Here is a 17,723-nt window from a genome sequence, read left to right on the forward strand (position 1 = left end):
GTATTTTTAATAATTGTATTTATTTCACCTTTATTTAACCAGGTAGGCCAGTTGAGAAAAAGTTCTCATTTACAACTGCGACCTGGCCAATATAAAGCAAAGCAGTGAGACACAAACAACAACACAGAGTTAGACATGGAATAAACAAGCGTACAGTCAATAACACAATAGAAAAAAAAGTATATATACAGTGTGTGCAAATGGCGTGAGGAGGTAAGGCAATAAATAGGCCATAGTGGCGAAGTAATTACAATTTAGCAAATTAACACTGGAGTGATAGATGTGCAGATGATGATGTGCAAGTAGAAATACTGGTGTGCAAAAAAGTAAATAAAAACAATATGGGGATGAGGTAGGAAGATTGGATGGGCTATTTACAGATGGGCTGTGTACAGCTGCAGCGATCAGTTAGCTGCTCAGATTGCTGATGCTTAAAGTTAGTGAGGGAGATATAAGTCTCCAACGTCAGTGATTTTTGCAATTCGTTCCAGTCAGTGGCAGCAGAGAACTGGAGGGAAAGGCGGCCAAAGGAGGTGTTGGCTTTGGGGATGACCAGTGAGATATACCTGCTGGAGTGCGTGCTATGGGTGGGTGTTGTTATCGTGACCAGTGAGCTGAGATAAGGCGGAGCTTTCCCTAGCAAAGACTTATAGATGACCTGGAGCCAGTGGGTCTGGCGACGAATATGTAGCAAGGGCCAGCTGACGAGAGCATACAGGTCGCAGTGGTGGGTGGTATATGGGGCTTTGGTGACAAAACGGAGGGCACTGTGATGGACTGCATCCAGTTTTCTGAGTAGAGTGTTGGAGGCTATTTTGTAAATTACATCGCCGAAGTCGAGGATCAGCAGGATAGTCAGTTTTACGAGGGTATGTTTGGCGGCATGACTGAAGGAGGCTTTGTTGCAAAATAGGAAGCTGATTCTAGATTTAATCTTGGATTGGAGATGTTTAATGTGAGTCTGGAAATAGAGTTTACAGTCTAGACAGAAACCTAAGTATTTGTAGTTGTCCACATATTCTAAGTCAGAACCGTCCAGAGTAGTGATGCTAGTCAGGCGGGCGGGTGCGGGCAGCGATCGTTTGAAACGCATGCATTTAAGAGCAGTTGGAGGCCACGGAAGGAGTGTTGTATGGCATTGAAGATCGTTTGGAGGTTTGTTAACACAGTGTCCAAAGAAGGGCCAGATGTATACAGAATGGTGTCGTCTGCGTAGAGGTGGATCAGGGAATCACCCGCAGCAAGAGCGACATCGTTGATATATACAGAGAAAAGAGTCGGCCCGAGAATTGAACCCTGTGGTACCCCCATAGAGACTGCCAGAGGTCCGGACAACAGGCCCTCTGATTTGACACACTGAACTCTGTCTGAGAAGTAGTTGGTGAACCAGGCGAGGCAGTCATTTGAGAAACCAAGGCTGTTGAGTCTGCCAATAAGAATGTGGTGATTGACAGAGTTGAAAGCCTTTGCCAGGTCAATGAAGACGGCTGCACAGTACTGTCTTTTATCGATGCCGGTTATGATATCGTTTAATACCTTGAGCATGGCTGAGGTGCACCCGTGACCAGCTCGGAAACCGGATTGCACAGCGGAGAAGGTACGGTGGAATTCAAAATGGTCAGTGATCTGTTTATTAACTTTGCTTTCGAAGACTTTAGAAAGGCAGGGCAACCCAAATACATGGCAGAAATCCTGCCAAAATCAAATCACATTTTATTGGTCACATGCACGTGTTTAGCAGATGTTATTGCGGGTGTAGCAAAATATCTAACAAATAATATCTAACAATTTCACAACAATACACACAATACACACAAATCTAAAGTAAATGAATGGAATTAAGAATATATACATGTTTGGACGAGCAATGTCAGAGCGGCATAGACTAAGATACAGTAGAACAGAATATAATACAGTATATACATATGAGATGAGTTATGCAAAATATGTAAACATAATTAAAGTGACTAATGTTCCAATGTTAAAGTGGCCAGTGATTTAAAGTCTACGTATATAGGGCAGCAGCCTCTAATTTGCTAGTGATGGCTGATTAACAGTCTGATGGCCTTGAGATAGAAGCTGTTTTTTAGTCTCTCGGCCCCAGCTTTGATGTACCTGTACTGACCTCGCCTTCTGGATGATAGCGGGGGGAACAGGCAGTGGCTCGGGTGGTAGTTGTCCTTGATGATTGTTTTGGCCTTCCTGTGACATCAGGTGCTGTAGGTGTCCTGGAGGGCAGGTAGTTTGCCCCTGGTGATGCGTTGTGCAGACTGCACCACCCTCTGGAGGGCCCTGCGGTTGTGGGCGTATCGCCCCGAAGAAGAGTCTGTGCGTCTTGCCAAGATATGCCTGTCACCACCCACCTCAGCCCATACTGCCCCACGAAGCCATCATGAACCTGAGGAAGATGAGCTGCGAGGCCCTACACACCTCTCTCATCTAAGAGGCTACCAGCCAGGACTTCCACTTGATCCCGAGGTGGTCCTGCTATTTACCAGATCCCCCTCCACACACACTAGTGTTACCCCTCCACACACACTAGTGTCATCCCCCTCCAATCACACTAGTTTTACGCCCCCTCCACACACACTAGTGTTACCCCTCCACACACACTAGTGTCATCCCCCTTCCAATCACACTAGTTTTACGCCCCCCCACACATTCTAGTGTTACCCCCGTCCACACACTAGTGTTACCCCCTCCCCAAACACACTAGTGTTAACCCCCCCCCCTTGACACAAACTAGTGTTACCCCCCATCCAAACACACTAGTGTTACCGCCCTGCCACACACACTAGTGTTACCGCCCTTCCACACACACTTGTGTTACTGCAGTACCAGGCGGTGATACAGCCCGACAGGATGCTCTCAATTCTGCATCTGTAAAAATGTGTGAGGGTCTTAGGGGCCATGACAAATTTCTTCAGCCTCCTGAGGTTGAGGAGGCGCTGTTGCGCTTTCTTCATCACACTGTCTGTGTGGGTGGACCACTTCAGTTTGTCAGTGGTGTGTACACCGAGCAACTTGAAGCTTTCCAACTTCTCCACTGCAGTCCCGTCGATGTGGATAGGGGGGTGCTACTTCTGCTGTTTCCTGAAGTCCACGATCATCTCCTTTGTTTTGTTGACATTTAGTGAGATGTTATTTTCCTGACACTACACTCCGAGAGCCCTCACCTCCTCCATGTAGGCTGTCTCGTCATTGTTGGTAATCAAGCCTACTACTGTTGTGTCATCTGCAAACATATGATTGAGTTGGAGGCGTGCATGGCCATGCAGTCATGGGTGAACAGGGAGTACAGGAGGTGGCTGAGCATGCACCCTTGTGGGGCCACAGTGTTGAGGATCAGCGAAGTGGAGATATTGTTTCCTACCTTCACCACCTGGGGGCTGCCCATCAGGTAGTACAGGACCCAATTGCACAGGGCGGGGTTGAGACCCAGGACCAGGGGTTGAGACAGAAGTGAGTGCTGACTGGGATAGGGAGAGATTGAATATGTCCGTAAACACTCCAGCCAGCTGGTCTCCGCATGCTCTGAGGACGCGGCTTGGGATGCCGTCTGGGCCGGCAGCCTTGCAAGGGTTAACACGCTTAAATTATTTACTCACGTAGGGCCATGGAGAAGGAGAGCCCACAGTACTTGGTAGCGGGCCGCGTCGGTGGCACTGTGTTATCCTCAAAGCGGGCGAAGGTGTTTAGCTTGTCCGGAAGCAAGACATCGGCGTCCACGACGTGGCTGGTTTTCCCTTTGTAGTCCGTGATTGTCTGTAATGTAGACCCTGCCACTTATGTCTTGTGTCTGAGCTGTTGAATTGTGACTCCACTTTGTTTCTATACTGACATTTTGACTGTTTGATTACCTTACGGAGGGAATAACTCCACTGTTTGTATTTGGCCATATTCCCAGTCACCTTGCCATGTTAAATGCGGTGGTTCGCGCTTTCAGTTTTGCACGAATGCTGCCATCTATCCACGGTTTCTGTTTAGGGTAGGTTTTAATAGTCACATTGGGTACAACATCACCTATACACTTCCTGATAAACTCCGTATCACCGTATCAGTGTATTCATCAATGTTATTCTCGGAGGCTACCGAGATTCCGATTGGTCAGACCAGCGTTGAATAGTCCTTAGCACGGGTACTTCCTGTTTGAGTTTCTGCCTATAGGCAGGGAGGAGCAAAATGGAGTTGTGATCAGATTTGCCGAAGAGAGGCCGGGGGGAAGGCCTTGTAGGCATCCCGGGATTTGGAGTAGCAGTGGTCGAGTGTTTTAGCAACGCAAGTTCTACAGTCGATGTGTTGATAGAACTTCGGTAGCGTTTTCCTCAAATTTGCTTTGTTAAAATCCCCAGCTACAATAAATGCGGCCTCAGAATATGTGGTTTCCAGTTTGCATAAAGTCCAGTGAAGTTGTTTGAAGTCCGTCGTGGTATCGGCTTGAGGGGGAATATACACGGCTGTGACTATAACCGCAGATAATTATCTTGGGAGGTAATACGGTCGTCATTTGATTGTGAGGTATTCTAGGTTTGGTGAACAAAAGGACTTGAGTTCCTGTATGTTATCACAATCACACCATGAGTAGTTAATAATGAAACATATACCCCGCCCTTCTTCCCAGAGAGATATTTATTCCTGTCTGCGGCATGAAGCTTTCATTAGACCAATGAAATTGCCGAACGGGTTAAGGTCAAACAACTTTTTTGTTTACTGTTTAGTTTAAATCGAGCACTCTCAAACTTCCCATCATTCTGATTACGGTAGTCATTTTGTCACCCTCATCATGGCAAAGACACGGAGAAATGCATATGATGCAGCTTTCAAGTTGAAGGCGATTGATCTGGCTGTTGGAAAAGGAAATAGAGCTGCTGCACGGGAGCTTGGTCTTAATGAGTCGATGATAAGACGTTGGAAACAGCAGCGTGAGGAATTGACTCAGTGCAAAAAGACAACTAAAGCTTACTGCTAATTTTTTGTTACAAGCCGTGTTTCGTTAAAGCCTATTTATTTTTGTTACAAGCCGTGTTTCGTTAAAGCCTGTGTAAAGTTCATTTGTTTCAATGTACCGGTAGGCACCTGCGGCTTATAGACATGTGCGGCTTATTTATGTTCAAAATAATATATTTTTTTAATTCAGTGGGTGCGGCTTATATTCAGGTGCGCTTAATAGTCCGGAAATTACGGTATGTGTTAAATTTTAGCTCAAAGAGCAGAAACATGGGATTAGGCAATTGTAAAAACTTAATTGGCAAGAGGGGAGGATCTTGACTCCTAGCTTGCACCTGTCATGAGAGTAGACTAGCCTCTTTGTGTATCGTTAGCACGCCTCATACTGATGTGACAACTGATTACCCGTTTTTGATGTGTCATAACATATCATTTTCTTCTGTGTCACTGGACTATAATGGGGGTTAGACCAAGAAAACCAGAATAGTTGCCAAAGGTGTGTCATTTTCTCATGTAGCCTAGGGACTGTCATGCTAGCTCATGGTTTCTTTCCATTGCTCAAATCAAGTCAAATTTTATTTGTCACATGTACAGGTGTAGACCTTACTGTGAAAGTCTTACTTACAAACCCTTAACCAACAAGCAGTTTCAAGAAAAATAGTTAAGAAAATGTTTGCTAAATAAACTAAAGTAATAAATAAAATTGAAAAAGTAATACAACAAAGTAACAATAACGAGGCTGTATACAGGGGGTACTGGTACTGAGTATTTGTGTGGGGGTACAGGTTAGTCGAGGAATTTGTACATATAGGTAGGGGTAAAGGGACTATGCATAGATAATAAACAGCGAGTAGCGTGTAAAAACAAAGGGTGGGGGGGTCAATGTAAATAGTCCGGGTGGCCATGTGATTAATTGTTCAGCAATCTTGTGGCTTGGGGGTAGAAGCTGTTAAGAAGCCTTTTTGACCTAGACTTAGCGCTCCGGTACCGCTTGCCATGGGGTAGCAGAGAGAACAGTCTATGGCTTGGGTGACTGGAGTCTTTGACAATTTTTTGGGCCTTCCTCTGACACTGCCTAGTATATATGTAGGTCCTGGATGGCAGGAAGCTTGGGCTCAGGGATGTACTGGGCTTTACGCACTACCCTCTGTAGCGCCTTACGGTCGGATACCGAGCAGTTGCCATACCAGGCGGTGGTGCAACCGGTCTGGATGCTCTCGATGGTGCAGCTGTAGAACTCTTTGAGGATCTGGGGACCCATGCCAAATCTTTTCATTCTCCTGAGGGGGAAAAGGCATTGTCGTGCCCTCTTCATGACTTTCTTTGTGTGTTTGGACCATAATACTCATTGGCCTTTGTATTTCATTACAAGAGGAACATTGCTTGATATGGCAGAGCGGTTCTTCGAAATGTTCTCATCTATATTTTACTGTGAAAATAACAAAGATCTAGCAGTCTAGGCAGACCAGATCAAAGTCACACACCATATGATTTCCCTAAATAATTAGTTTAGATATACCTTGTGGTATACTAAATCAGTGTGGCATGTAGAAGATTGAGTTCCTTCATTGTTATTCTCCATCTATGTTATTATATCCATTCCATTTGCTATGGTTTCATGTACCTTAATACAGATACCCATTGGGGGTCCTACTAATCACCCTAAACAACCAGAAACGGGTACCCAAAATAACCCCAAAGTACCCCAAACAGGTACCAAATAGAACCCAAAAGTACCCCAAACAACCCCAAACAACAAGAAGCATCAAACTGCAGATTATGCACCCTGAGGCCACCTGGTCTGCAAACCTCAAAGCGCATGCACTTGCATCTTAGATGATATTTTTGCATCTGAGTTGGTATTTGTGCATTGCTCTAATGCCCTGGACCAGAGCTATAATCTGCCACTAGCTCTGGTCCAGGGCATAGCTGGTAGCTTGCTAGTACTGGTCCACACTAGCTCTGGTCTAGGGCATAGCTAGTAGTTCTGGTCCGGACTAGCTCTGGTCCAGGGCGTAGCTAGTAAATAACTAGCTCTGGTCCACATTAACTCTGGTCCACATTAACTCTAGTCTAGCTCTGGTCTGCACTAACTTGCTCTTGTCCAGTGTATAGCTAGTAGCTCTGATCCGCACTAACTCTACGCTCTGGACCAGAGCAAGTACGGACCAGCGCTACTAGCTATGCCTTGGACCAGAGCTAGTGACATATTATAGCTGTGGTCCAGGGCGTTAAAGAACTGCAAGCACATATACCAACTGAGATGCAAAAATATGCCAGAAAATGCACTTTGAGGTTTCGCTTATAACAGGTGGCCTCAGCGTGCATAATCTGCAGCTGGATGCTTCTCATTGTTTGGGGACAGGGTACTTTTGGGTACCTGTTTGGGATTTTTGCAGGTTGTTTTAGTTACCTGTTTTTGTGGTTATTTGAGGTTGTTTGTGGTTGTTTGCGTTACCTGTTTGTGGTTGCTTGTGGTTGTTTTGGGTTGTTGGGTGTATCTTTTTGTGGTTGTTGCGGGTTGTTTGGGGCACCTGTTTTGTAGTTGTTTGTGGTTATTTGTGGTTGTTTGGGGTACCTTTTTGGGGTTGTTTGGGGTGATTAGTAGGACCCTCTGTGGGTTGTATATTTGTTTAAGTGAATTGTTTGTTAATGTCATTTGAAGCAATGGATGAAATACGCATCTATGCTCCATAATGTTTCCACCATATGTCCACCATAGTAAAAGGCAAAAAAAATCTCAATAACTTGGAATTTATTTGAGTATGCAAAGTGTAAAAACTTGTTTGGCCTTCATTCAATACATTCATGTTTTCAGATTATTTGGGTTACAATTTAATCAAGAAACATATAAAATAATTGAGATACATTAATAGATATTTAAATAGACATGTGACAATAATATTTATTAGAAAACAAATCTTTAAAATCTCGAAGTTACAACAACATTATATATTATAAAAAAATATTTGGCTGAATTCATTGTTGTTCATGGCTGCTACTTTAAACGGCTCATGAGGGTCGATGTTCTAACAGGGCAGGAAGTAGCTGTTTCCTAGCACACGTAACTGTCTCCTGGTCCTCATGCTGTACTCAAACATGAAGGAGCCACTATAGAGGTAGGTAAAGCCTGTAAAACCATATAGGGTAGAGAGGTTAGAGACATCCTACTGGGCACATACTGGTTGAATCCCAAAAAATTCCACATCATTGTATATTTACATATGCTTGGCTTGTAATGCACAGTTGTGTGTTTAGATGCTGTATCACACTCACCTCGGACTTGGAAGGCTGCAGTCACTTTGCCTGTCATGCCTGGGAACCCTTCATCCACACGCTTGGGGAAACCTTTGTCCATCCTTTTCATTTCCTCGTCGTAACTACGGTAACAGAAATATTAGTGAGATTGTGATACTCTTGACATCTAATGGCAATACACAGTACATCGAAAAATGAATAGAAATGCAATAACTTGTAATGATAAAACAGACTCCACTAACCTGTAGTATTTGTCATCAACGAAGAACAAGGTCTTGCGAGAATCTACATCGTACAGGGCGGCGTCAACTTTTTTCACGGTACTGGGCAGACCCAAGCTGTTCAGGTTTCTGGGATAACCGGGGACGATGTCATAGCCGTAGAGAGCCCAGACCTGACTATCTGCAGGGACAGAGAAAGTATTACTGAGATATGACCCTGGCTCCAATTAAACAGGTTCGCATATTCACACAGTATTCATTACAGCCATAGTGTATAGTGTACTAGCCTATAGTGTAGTAGTACAGTGCTTTGCAAAAGTATTCACCCCCTTGGCGTTTTTCCTATTTTGTTGCATTACGACATGTAATTTAAATAGATTTTTATTTGGATTTCATGTAATGGACATACACAAAATAGTCCAAATTGGTGAAGTGAAATGAAAAAATGTACTTGTTTAAAAAAAAAAAAGAAATGTGGTACTTGCATATGTATTCACTTTGCTATGAAGCCCCTAAATAATATCTGGTGCAACCAATTACCTTCAGAAGTCACATAATTAGCTAAATAAAGTCCACCTGTGTGCAATCTAAGTGTCACATGATCTGTCACATGATCTCGGTATATATACACCTGTTCTGAAAGGCCCCAGAGTCTGCAACACCACCAAGCAAGCGACACCATGAAGACCAAGGAGTTCTCCAAACAGGTCAGGGACAAAGTTGTGGAGAAGCACAGACAGGGTTGGGTTATAAAAAAATATCCGAAACTTTGAACATACCACGGAGCACCATTAAATCCATTATTAAAAAATTGAAAGAATATGGCACCACAACAAACCTGCCAAGAGAGGGCCGCCCACCAAAACTCACGGACCAGGCAAGGTTGGCAGTAATCAGAGAGGCAACAAAGAGACCAAAGATAACCCTGAAGGAGCTGCAAAGCTCCACAGCGGAGATTGGAGTATCTGTCCATAGCACCACTTTAAGCCGTACACGCCACAGAGCTGGGCTTTACGGAAGAGTGGCCAGAAAAAAGCCATTGCTTAAAGAAAAAAATAAGCAAACACGTTTGGTGTTCTCCAAAAGGCATGTGGGAGACTCCCCAAACATATGGAAGAAGGTACCCTGGTCAGATGAGACTAAAATTGAGCTTTTTGGCCATCAAGGAAAATGCTATGTCTGGCGCAAACCCAATACCTCTCATAACCCTGAGAACACCATCCCCACAGTGAAGCATGGTGGTGGCAGCATCATGTTGTGGGGATATTTTTAATCATCAGGGACTGAGAAAATGGTCAGAATTGAAGGAATGATGGATGAAGCTAAACACAGGGAAATTCTTGAGTTAAGCCTGTTTCAGTCTTCAAGAGATTTGAGACTGGGACAGAGGTTCACCTTCCAGCAGGACAATGACCCTAAGCATACTGCTAAAGCAACACTCAAGTGATTTAAAGGGAAACATTTAAATGTCGTGGAATTGCCTAATCAAAGCCCAGACCTCAATCCAATTGAGGATATGTGGTATGACTTAAAGATTGCTGTACACCAGCGGAACCCATCCAACTTGAAGGAGCTGGAGCAGTTTGCCTTGAAGAATGGGCAGAAATCCCAGAGGCTAGATGTGCCAAGCTTATAGAGACTTGCAGCTGTAATTGCTGCAATAGGTGGCTCTACAAAGTATTGACTTTGGGGGGTGAATAGTAATGCACGTTTTCAAGTTTTCCGTTTTTTTGTCTTATTTCTTGTCTGTTTGTCAATGAGAAATATTTTGCATCTTCAAAGTGGTAGGCATGTTGTGTAAATCAAATGATACAAACCCCCCCAAAAAATCTATTTTAATTCCAGGTTGTAAGGCAACAAAATAGGAAAAATGCCAAGGGGGGTGAATACTTTCGCAAGCCACTGTAGTGTATGAGGCTAGCTCTGATATGTCTCTAGACAAGTTATGGAGACTACAGCCATACCAGGGCTAATTTGAGGCATTTGGTGACTCTGCCATACCTTTGAAGAGGAACACTCTGTCAGATAGCTGGCTCTCGTAAGCAGCATTGATGTTGTCGGGGAGTTCGGGCCAGTAGTTCTTGATGAGGTTCTGCTCTGGTTTGCTGCTCTGAGAGTGGATACGCCAGAAGAACCTGAGGATGGAGGGAAGACATCAGGACGTTAAAGCTCTTGATTACAGATGAACAGGCAACCTGTTTTCCTGGGAAACCGTGTCATTCATTTACTTTTTCTGAGCTGTAGGTTACCATAAGTCACTGAACATTTGATCTAGGCTACATGATTTGCTGTACCTGCCCTTGAAGAACATCTTCTCCCCACGCAAAGTGGTGACAGCATCCAAAACTAGGGTGGGGTCACAGGCATTAGGGGTGGAAGGGGGTGTAGGATCTGGCTTGTCTGGGTTGGGGTTCACATCTGTGTTTGGACCTGGAGGACACAGATACTCATTAATTCAAGTTCCAGTATAAAATTACTTGGAGATCAATTATATAAATTATTTGGCCTGAGCCTTTTTGTTGATGAGTCAAAAGAAAACAAAGTGGAATATAGCAATATAAAGCTAAAGCAAACTGGGCAGACAGAGAAAAGATAATTGAATACTGACCATAGATGTACTGGATACCGTTGACGTCATCGCGGGGCAGAGAGAAGGTGCTGGGGTTTGTGTAGCTGTACACTGGGAACATCAGCGCTCCAGGGTCGGTGGAGTGGCTGAGACCGAGGGAATGGCCAAACTCATGGGCAGCCACCAAGAACAGGTTGTACCCTTTATGATGACAATACATAATTACAGATCTTCTACTCTTTTGTGGCAATTATCATGACATGTCACCCAGGACTGTCCTACAATTGAAACAGTGTAAATGAAGTCATGTTCCACATATTGTTGTGATAGAGGGTCTCACCTCTGGTTGAGCTGAAGCTGAAGGACTCGTCATCGTCAAAATGAGCATCTCCTCCAATGTCAGCGCCGGGGGAGAAGGCATGGGCCAGGGTACCATCAGGGCCATCGAAGGGGTAAGAATCACCATGATCTACACAGACAGGAGAAATCATCATTTGAGCCATCAGAGATGAGGACAAATGCATACTGTATAAACATTTATATTCAAATTATTTATATAGAATGTTAGTTTCTTAAAACCGATACACTTCGTAACACCTCAGAGGGTGAAATAAGGCAGAGTGGCTCTAATAACACCCCTTCAACTCATCAAACTGTTAATACGGATTACAGTGAGGGGCAAGCAGTGACATGATATTGATGTTACTGTGGATGTATGTGTTTAAGATTACGAGTGGTGATGATGGTTATGTTAGTGGTATTTGGGTGTCTCTCCATTCTGTCAGCATATCAAACCATGTAAAAGAGATTAAAGTGCAGTAGAATGCCACTGAGACCATTGTGGATGTCTGTGATTGTGAGTGGTGGTGATGTTGGTTATGTAAGTGGCATGGAGCGGAGGGTGCCCCTGAATAGGTCTATACCTGCACTATGCTCTGACAGGAGGAATGTAAACACTGGATCCTCTACAGGTATCTCCCTGCATCCCTCCCTTTCTAACTCTGCTATACAAAAACATCCTGAGAGCCTTTAAAGTGACCGTCTGTCTTTCAAAACAAAGCACTGTACAGTACATATAGTACTTTATGTTCCCTTTTTAAATGGATGCATTCTTTGTGAACATCTACAATATGACATCTTGGTACATCAGCTTATTAGCTAATTATAGTACACTGTAAAGGGGTTGCTGTGAATATGACAGTAACTTACAAGCAGCAAGTGGTTAGTAAGTTACTGTATTTCATATTGCAATATACTACCTGTAATCTAAATATAGTATCAAAGCATGTACTGTGTAATTACACAGTACAATCCTGCAGAATTGACTGTAGTAGACTGGAATGGATGAATGAATGATATTCAATTAGGGGAGGTAAGGTTTGTATTTTGCTGTAATTACATGGGATTGGTGCCAGCAGGTTGGCTGCTAGGCAATTTGAGGTTGACAGTTAAAGGTTTAAGACTTGCTGCCACTCCAATCTGTCCCCTATACATTGTAAATTGATGGGGCACTACTACCACATACCAGTTAAATTGGTACAGCATTCTCACTAATGGGTGCAACAAATACAGCCTCTTACAAGGCACACCTCAAAATATGTTAATGACCCAGACAACAATGCCATACACTCACTAGTGGACAAAAGGTTTTCGGCACTCCAAAAATACGGTCTGGTACTGTATTCTGTGCGATGGAATTACAGTACCACTCCAAATATAGCATTTCCTTCCCCACCCACAAAATGTTCCCACAATGCATCATAATGTACAATTAACGTTTCACAGTATTTTTCTGTTTCATTGTGTTAGGTAGGATAAAAGTTGCTTACTTCTGGTGCCGAAGGAGATCATGATGTCAGCGATGCCGCTGTAGATGCGGGTGAACCTCAGGGGGGAGACCTTGGCCCACACCTGTAGTGCTCTCTCTATGGAGTTGTCCACCTCAGCCACAGACATGTCAGGGGTGTAGTTCTCAATCCTAAAGAACACAATACACCAACAGTCAACATTAGAAAAACATTTCTCAAAGGGCTATCATCACTGTCTCTGTGCATATCTTGATGTTTGCAAATACAAAAACATTATTATCCACACTAAGTGGATACTTGCCTTTATGTTTTTCTCAAAGTTTAAAGACCACCTGATTAATAAACGCAAATAACTAAATGTTAACATGACAAGCTTTATTTTATCTTAGCATAAATTCACCATGGTCAAATTAGTCTTTCTCACCTGTAGGTAACCCGGTTGGTCTGCCACTTGCGATTGTCGAAGGTGGTGAAGCGGCTGACTTGGACATCAGGTACCCCACAGCGTGGCTTCTTCATCATCGTCACAGTCTCAGCGTCCAAGGTTCCAGTCACCTGGAGGCCAAAGAAACTTTGCATCTCGCTGACCTTCCTGCTCCGCTGGCTGGGCCCTCGTTTGAACGCAGGACCCGTCTCCTCTGTCAGGTTAAAAAACCTCTTCAGGTACGTCTACAGAAAACACAGCAAGCATGATGTTAATATGATAGTACATTATGGTGACCTTTACTACAGTTATGAATATAATATCCTATGGTAGGTGTACAAGGCTCACACAACAAGTGTTAAAATAAACAATGACTTTACTGTGTTATGAGTATAGCATCTAACTAAGCAAGTATTTCAATAGTTCTTGCACGTCAATAATTCAGCACAACTAAGTCCAATGTATTTTTATTATCAACATTCTCTTTTACAATAACAAACTGACCAAGCCATATGAAGTTACATGTACACATCTGTTCCATCACAATAATTTCAGTTGTAAAACCCATATAGACCCTTCTAGCAAAAGATGTGACAAAAAGGATACCTCTGCAAGGGCTTCATCTTCTTTACTGGGTGGCGATATTGGCAAAGAGTAAACCACTATTGCCAGGTTGATTAGTAGTAAGCACAGATTGAAAGTCTTCATGATGCTTCTTCCTCAAGAGTGTCTTGTTTGTGTGGTGTGTGGCCAGGGGACGTCTTATATACACTCAAAGCCCGGAGAGTTGAGCAATGTCAGTGAGTCATCACTGGTAAAACCCTCAACAAGAGGAAGGAAATCAAGGTGACGACAGACACCAAATACATTATGACACACTGCCTTAATCGTAATTACTTTTCATAATGTACTGTAATGTACTATAAATTGGAAGAAAAAATACCCCCAAAACTGTATTCAGACACAGAAATAAAGCTCAACAAGCTTAAAATAAATGTTTTATCAATAGTCATATCCTCTAAATAATTGGTATATTGATTTATATTTGTCTTACTTGCTGACATCAATCTATTGTGTATTTCACATTCTAAATTACTAAGTTATTGCGAAAAACACTTAGTGTACTTAGTATTGTAGAATGTACCACTCTCTCAGAAAAACTTGTTATTGCGTGTATCATATTAAGTCAAGTGTAAAAGAGTGATATGACATTGATTTATCAAAACAAAAGTAAATCTAATATTTGGTTATAAAAAAGAGAGAGGAAACCGATGCAGCCCGTGGACCTGGCTAGTTGGCTGCTGTCCCATTTCACAGACACCGGCCCCAAACTACTTTAGTGCAACGACCCATGATGCCCATCAATCAAGAAACGTGCGCCTGTAGCACTATAGTCCATCAGAAGTGGAAAAATACCATACTTTGGGAGTAGCACAGGGTCAGCCGCAGTGCAGCGCCTCTGGCACTATGGTTGGGTTAAAGAGGTTAAGGAGGAGATCTAATACCAGGTGCATTCTGGTTGTCAGTTCATTTTTAATGCACGGCCTGGGATTCAAACCTTCCGGCTACTGGTCCTCTTCTCTAGCCTCTGGGCCTCTAGTGTAATATGTGTGTAATAGATACATTATTGTAATTTACATAAACACATTAATAATGAACTGAACAACTGATTATGACCATGGAGTATGTAAAGTGAAGGTAATGGTTTTAAATGAGCAGTGCTGAGGACAGTCAGACAGACAGTCATGCTAAGTTGGCATCGCCAGGGCAACCCCACGGATTCATAGTAGCCTACTCTCAATTAGTAGCAATGCCAACCTTTACTCATCAGTCCTGTTACTATGGGATATGCTGCCAACCACCTATAAGAAAATAAACATGCAGTGAATCATTTAAATAAGAATGAAAATAGTCTAGAGTAGTTTACCTAATTTACAGGAGCATAACTATGAAATAATGAAGTTACATTGACACTTAGGCTGTCAACACCCCAGGTCATTTTTACACTGTTGGTTTTCATTCATTGTTACCTGGTACACAATCCAGCTGTGAAGAAATACTCCTTATGTTTCAGTCAGCATCTGCAATCTTCCAACATGGGGCAACGAGAGTAACTATCCTTCTCACATACTGTACTGTATGACTCAATGGTCTCAGGTAATTGCGATAGTCAATAGCATTAGTCAACCTTGAACTGTAATCCATAGTGGTGAAACTGCCACATCCGTTTGCAATATTACAACAACAACGATGTTACTTCAAACAATGTTTTTTTCACACAGACATCATTGCATGTATGATAGAACAGCAGTATGTACTAAGGTTTTTTTTAACCATGATACTGGATGCTCATTTCCTAAAAAACTAAACAAAAACAAATGCACCTGGTGAGGCAAGTGGCACTGTTTATAGGACAGATATACATTTATGTATTTTTAAATGAATATCGATGGGTAAATGGTTCCCCAAAGTATATATATTTTTACCTTGGGGGGGGCGTTGTAGTGGTATGACACAGACACAAGCAAGCAATCCCGTGATTACGGTATGACACTGCCTGCCGGTGGGAAAGCTTTGTGTGAACTTCATGAGAGCAAAACACTTCCAGAGGCCACTTCCATTAGAAGTGGCTTCCCGCAAGATTGGAATTATCGTTTCATATATTGACAGAGCATTTCACACTCAATATATAATAATTGTATAGTTTATAAATGTTTTATATCTGTAATCATTAGGCAGTAGGTGTAACAATGCTAGTGTCACGTCCTGACCCTAGTAAGATGTCATTTTCTATAGTAGTGTAGGGCAGGGCGTGACAGGGGGTGTTTTTGGTTGGAACTACGAAAACACTGCATCTTGGTCCGCTCCTTATAACAGCTGTGACAGAATAACCCACCAACCAAGGACCAAGCAGCGTACCCAGGAGAGAAAGGAATGGTCCTGGGAGGAAGTTCTGGACGGAAAGGGATCCTGGACATGGGAGGAGATCCAGGCTGGATGGGATCGCCTCCCATGGGAACAGGTGGAGGCAGCGAGAGCGGAGCAGCGACGAAGGGAGGTACTAGCCCGGCAACGAGGCAAGTGTGAGAGACAGCCCCCCCCCAAATGGGGGGGGGCATACGGGGAGTTTGGCTAAGTCAGGGGGAGCCCTGACCTAACTTCCCGCGCCGTGGAGCAAACCTAAGCCAGTCCCACGCATCAGGCCTCCAGTGCGCCTGCCCAGTCCAGTACGTCCTGTTCCTGCTCCCCGCACTCGCCCTGAGGTGCGTGTTACTAGTCTGGCACCTCCTATGCCAGCCCCATGCATCAGGCCTCCAGTGCGCATCCATAACCCGGTACAGCCAGGGCCTGCTGTGAGCACTCGGCCATTAGTGTGTCTTCCTAGTCCGGTGAGACCGATTCCTGCTCCACGCACTCTCCCTCCAGTGCGCATCCATAACCCGGTACAGCCAGTGCCTGCTGTGAGCACTCGGCCCTTAGTGCATCTCCCCAGTCTGGTGAGACCGATTCCTGCTCCACGCACTCTCCCTCCAGTGCGCATCCCTAACCCGGTACAGCGAGTGCCTGCTGTGAGCACTCGGCCCTTAGTGCATCCCCCTAGTCCGGTGAGACCGATTCCTGCTCCTCGCACTCTCCCTCCAGTGCGCATCCATAACCCGGTACAGCCAGCCCTGAGCTGAGGGGGGGGGACTGTCACATCCTGACCCTAGTAAGATGTCATTTTCTATAGTAGGGCAGGGCGTGACAGGGGGTGTTTTTGGTTTATCTATGTTTTCTATTTCTATGTTTAGGTTCTAGTTTGTCTATTTCTATGTTAGGATTGTTTGGGGTTGATCTCTAATTGGAGGCAGCTGATCCTCATTGCCTCTGATTAGAGATCATATTTAAGTAGGGTTTTTTCTCATTGTTGTTTGTGGGTTATTGTCTTTTGAGTAGTGTGTTGTCCTCTCTGCGTCACAGTTTGTTGTGTTCCTATTTTCAAGTTATTAGTGTATTGCATTCAGTTTCACTTTTATATGTGGAACTACGAAAACGCTGCATCTTGGTCCGCTCCTTATAACAGCCGTGACAGACAGTAGTTCCTGGGCTTTTAGACTTTTTATTAGACTTCTTGTAATCTTGTAATCTGGTTTAACCCTGATTAGACTTTTAATAGCATTACACTTTATTTATTATATAATTTCATCATTATCAGGTTGTGTCACATCAAATAACCATGCAACACCTTTCATCACTTCCCTGAGCGGACAGCATACTGTCAGTTCAACCAAGGATTTCAATAGCTATCCTGCTTACAGAATGTTTCATTGCAAAAGGCTGTGGGATTCTGTAATAAGACATTGCAGAGTCTATTTTATGATGTAAACCAACTTGTTGTGGTTGTTTTCAGATAAAAATGACATCTCTTTCATGCATCTGACTCAGTTCCTCTATTGAGTCTTCCCTAATTTGGACAACCGTCTCTGGGGTTAAGGGAGAGCGTGAGGTTTTGAGCA

At 43.6% G+C, this 17,723-nt stretch overlaps 1 protein-coding gene across 1 annotated transcript; it reads right to left on the minus strand.

Annotated features, from left to right (window-relative positions):
• Positions 1-7,685: 7,685 nt before the first annotated feature.
• On the minus strand, positions 7,686-13,952 carry mmp13 (Collagenase 3). The gene is made up of 10 exons (NM_001140524.1): positions 13,834-13,952; positions 13,228-13,472; positions 12,825-12,973; positions 11,336-11,464; positions 11,035-11,196; positions 10,721-10,856; positions 10,428-10,561; positions 8,448-8,607; positions 8,224-8,327; positions 7,686-8,077 (listed from the first exon to the last, which is right to left on the minus strand). Exons 1-10 carry the CDS (start codon positions 13,933-13,935, stop codon positions 7,977-7,979), a joined length of 1,422 nt encoding a protein of 473 aa, NP_001133996.1. The 5' UTR covers positions 13,936-13,952; the 3' UTR covers positions 7,686-7,976.
• Between the last annotated feature and the right edge of the window lie 3,771 nt (positions 13,953-17,723).

This window comes from Salmo salar, chromosome ssa04, assembly GCF_905237065.1.
Source record: "Salmo salar chromosome ssa04, Ssal_v3.1, whole genome shotgun sequence".
NCBI classification, from domain to species: Eukaryota; Metazoa; Chordata; class Actinopteri; order Salmoniformes; family Salmonidae; genus Salmo; species Salmo salar.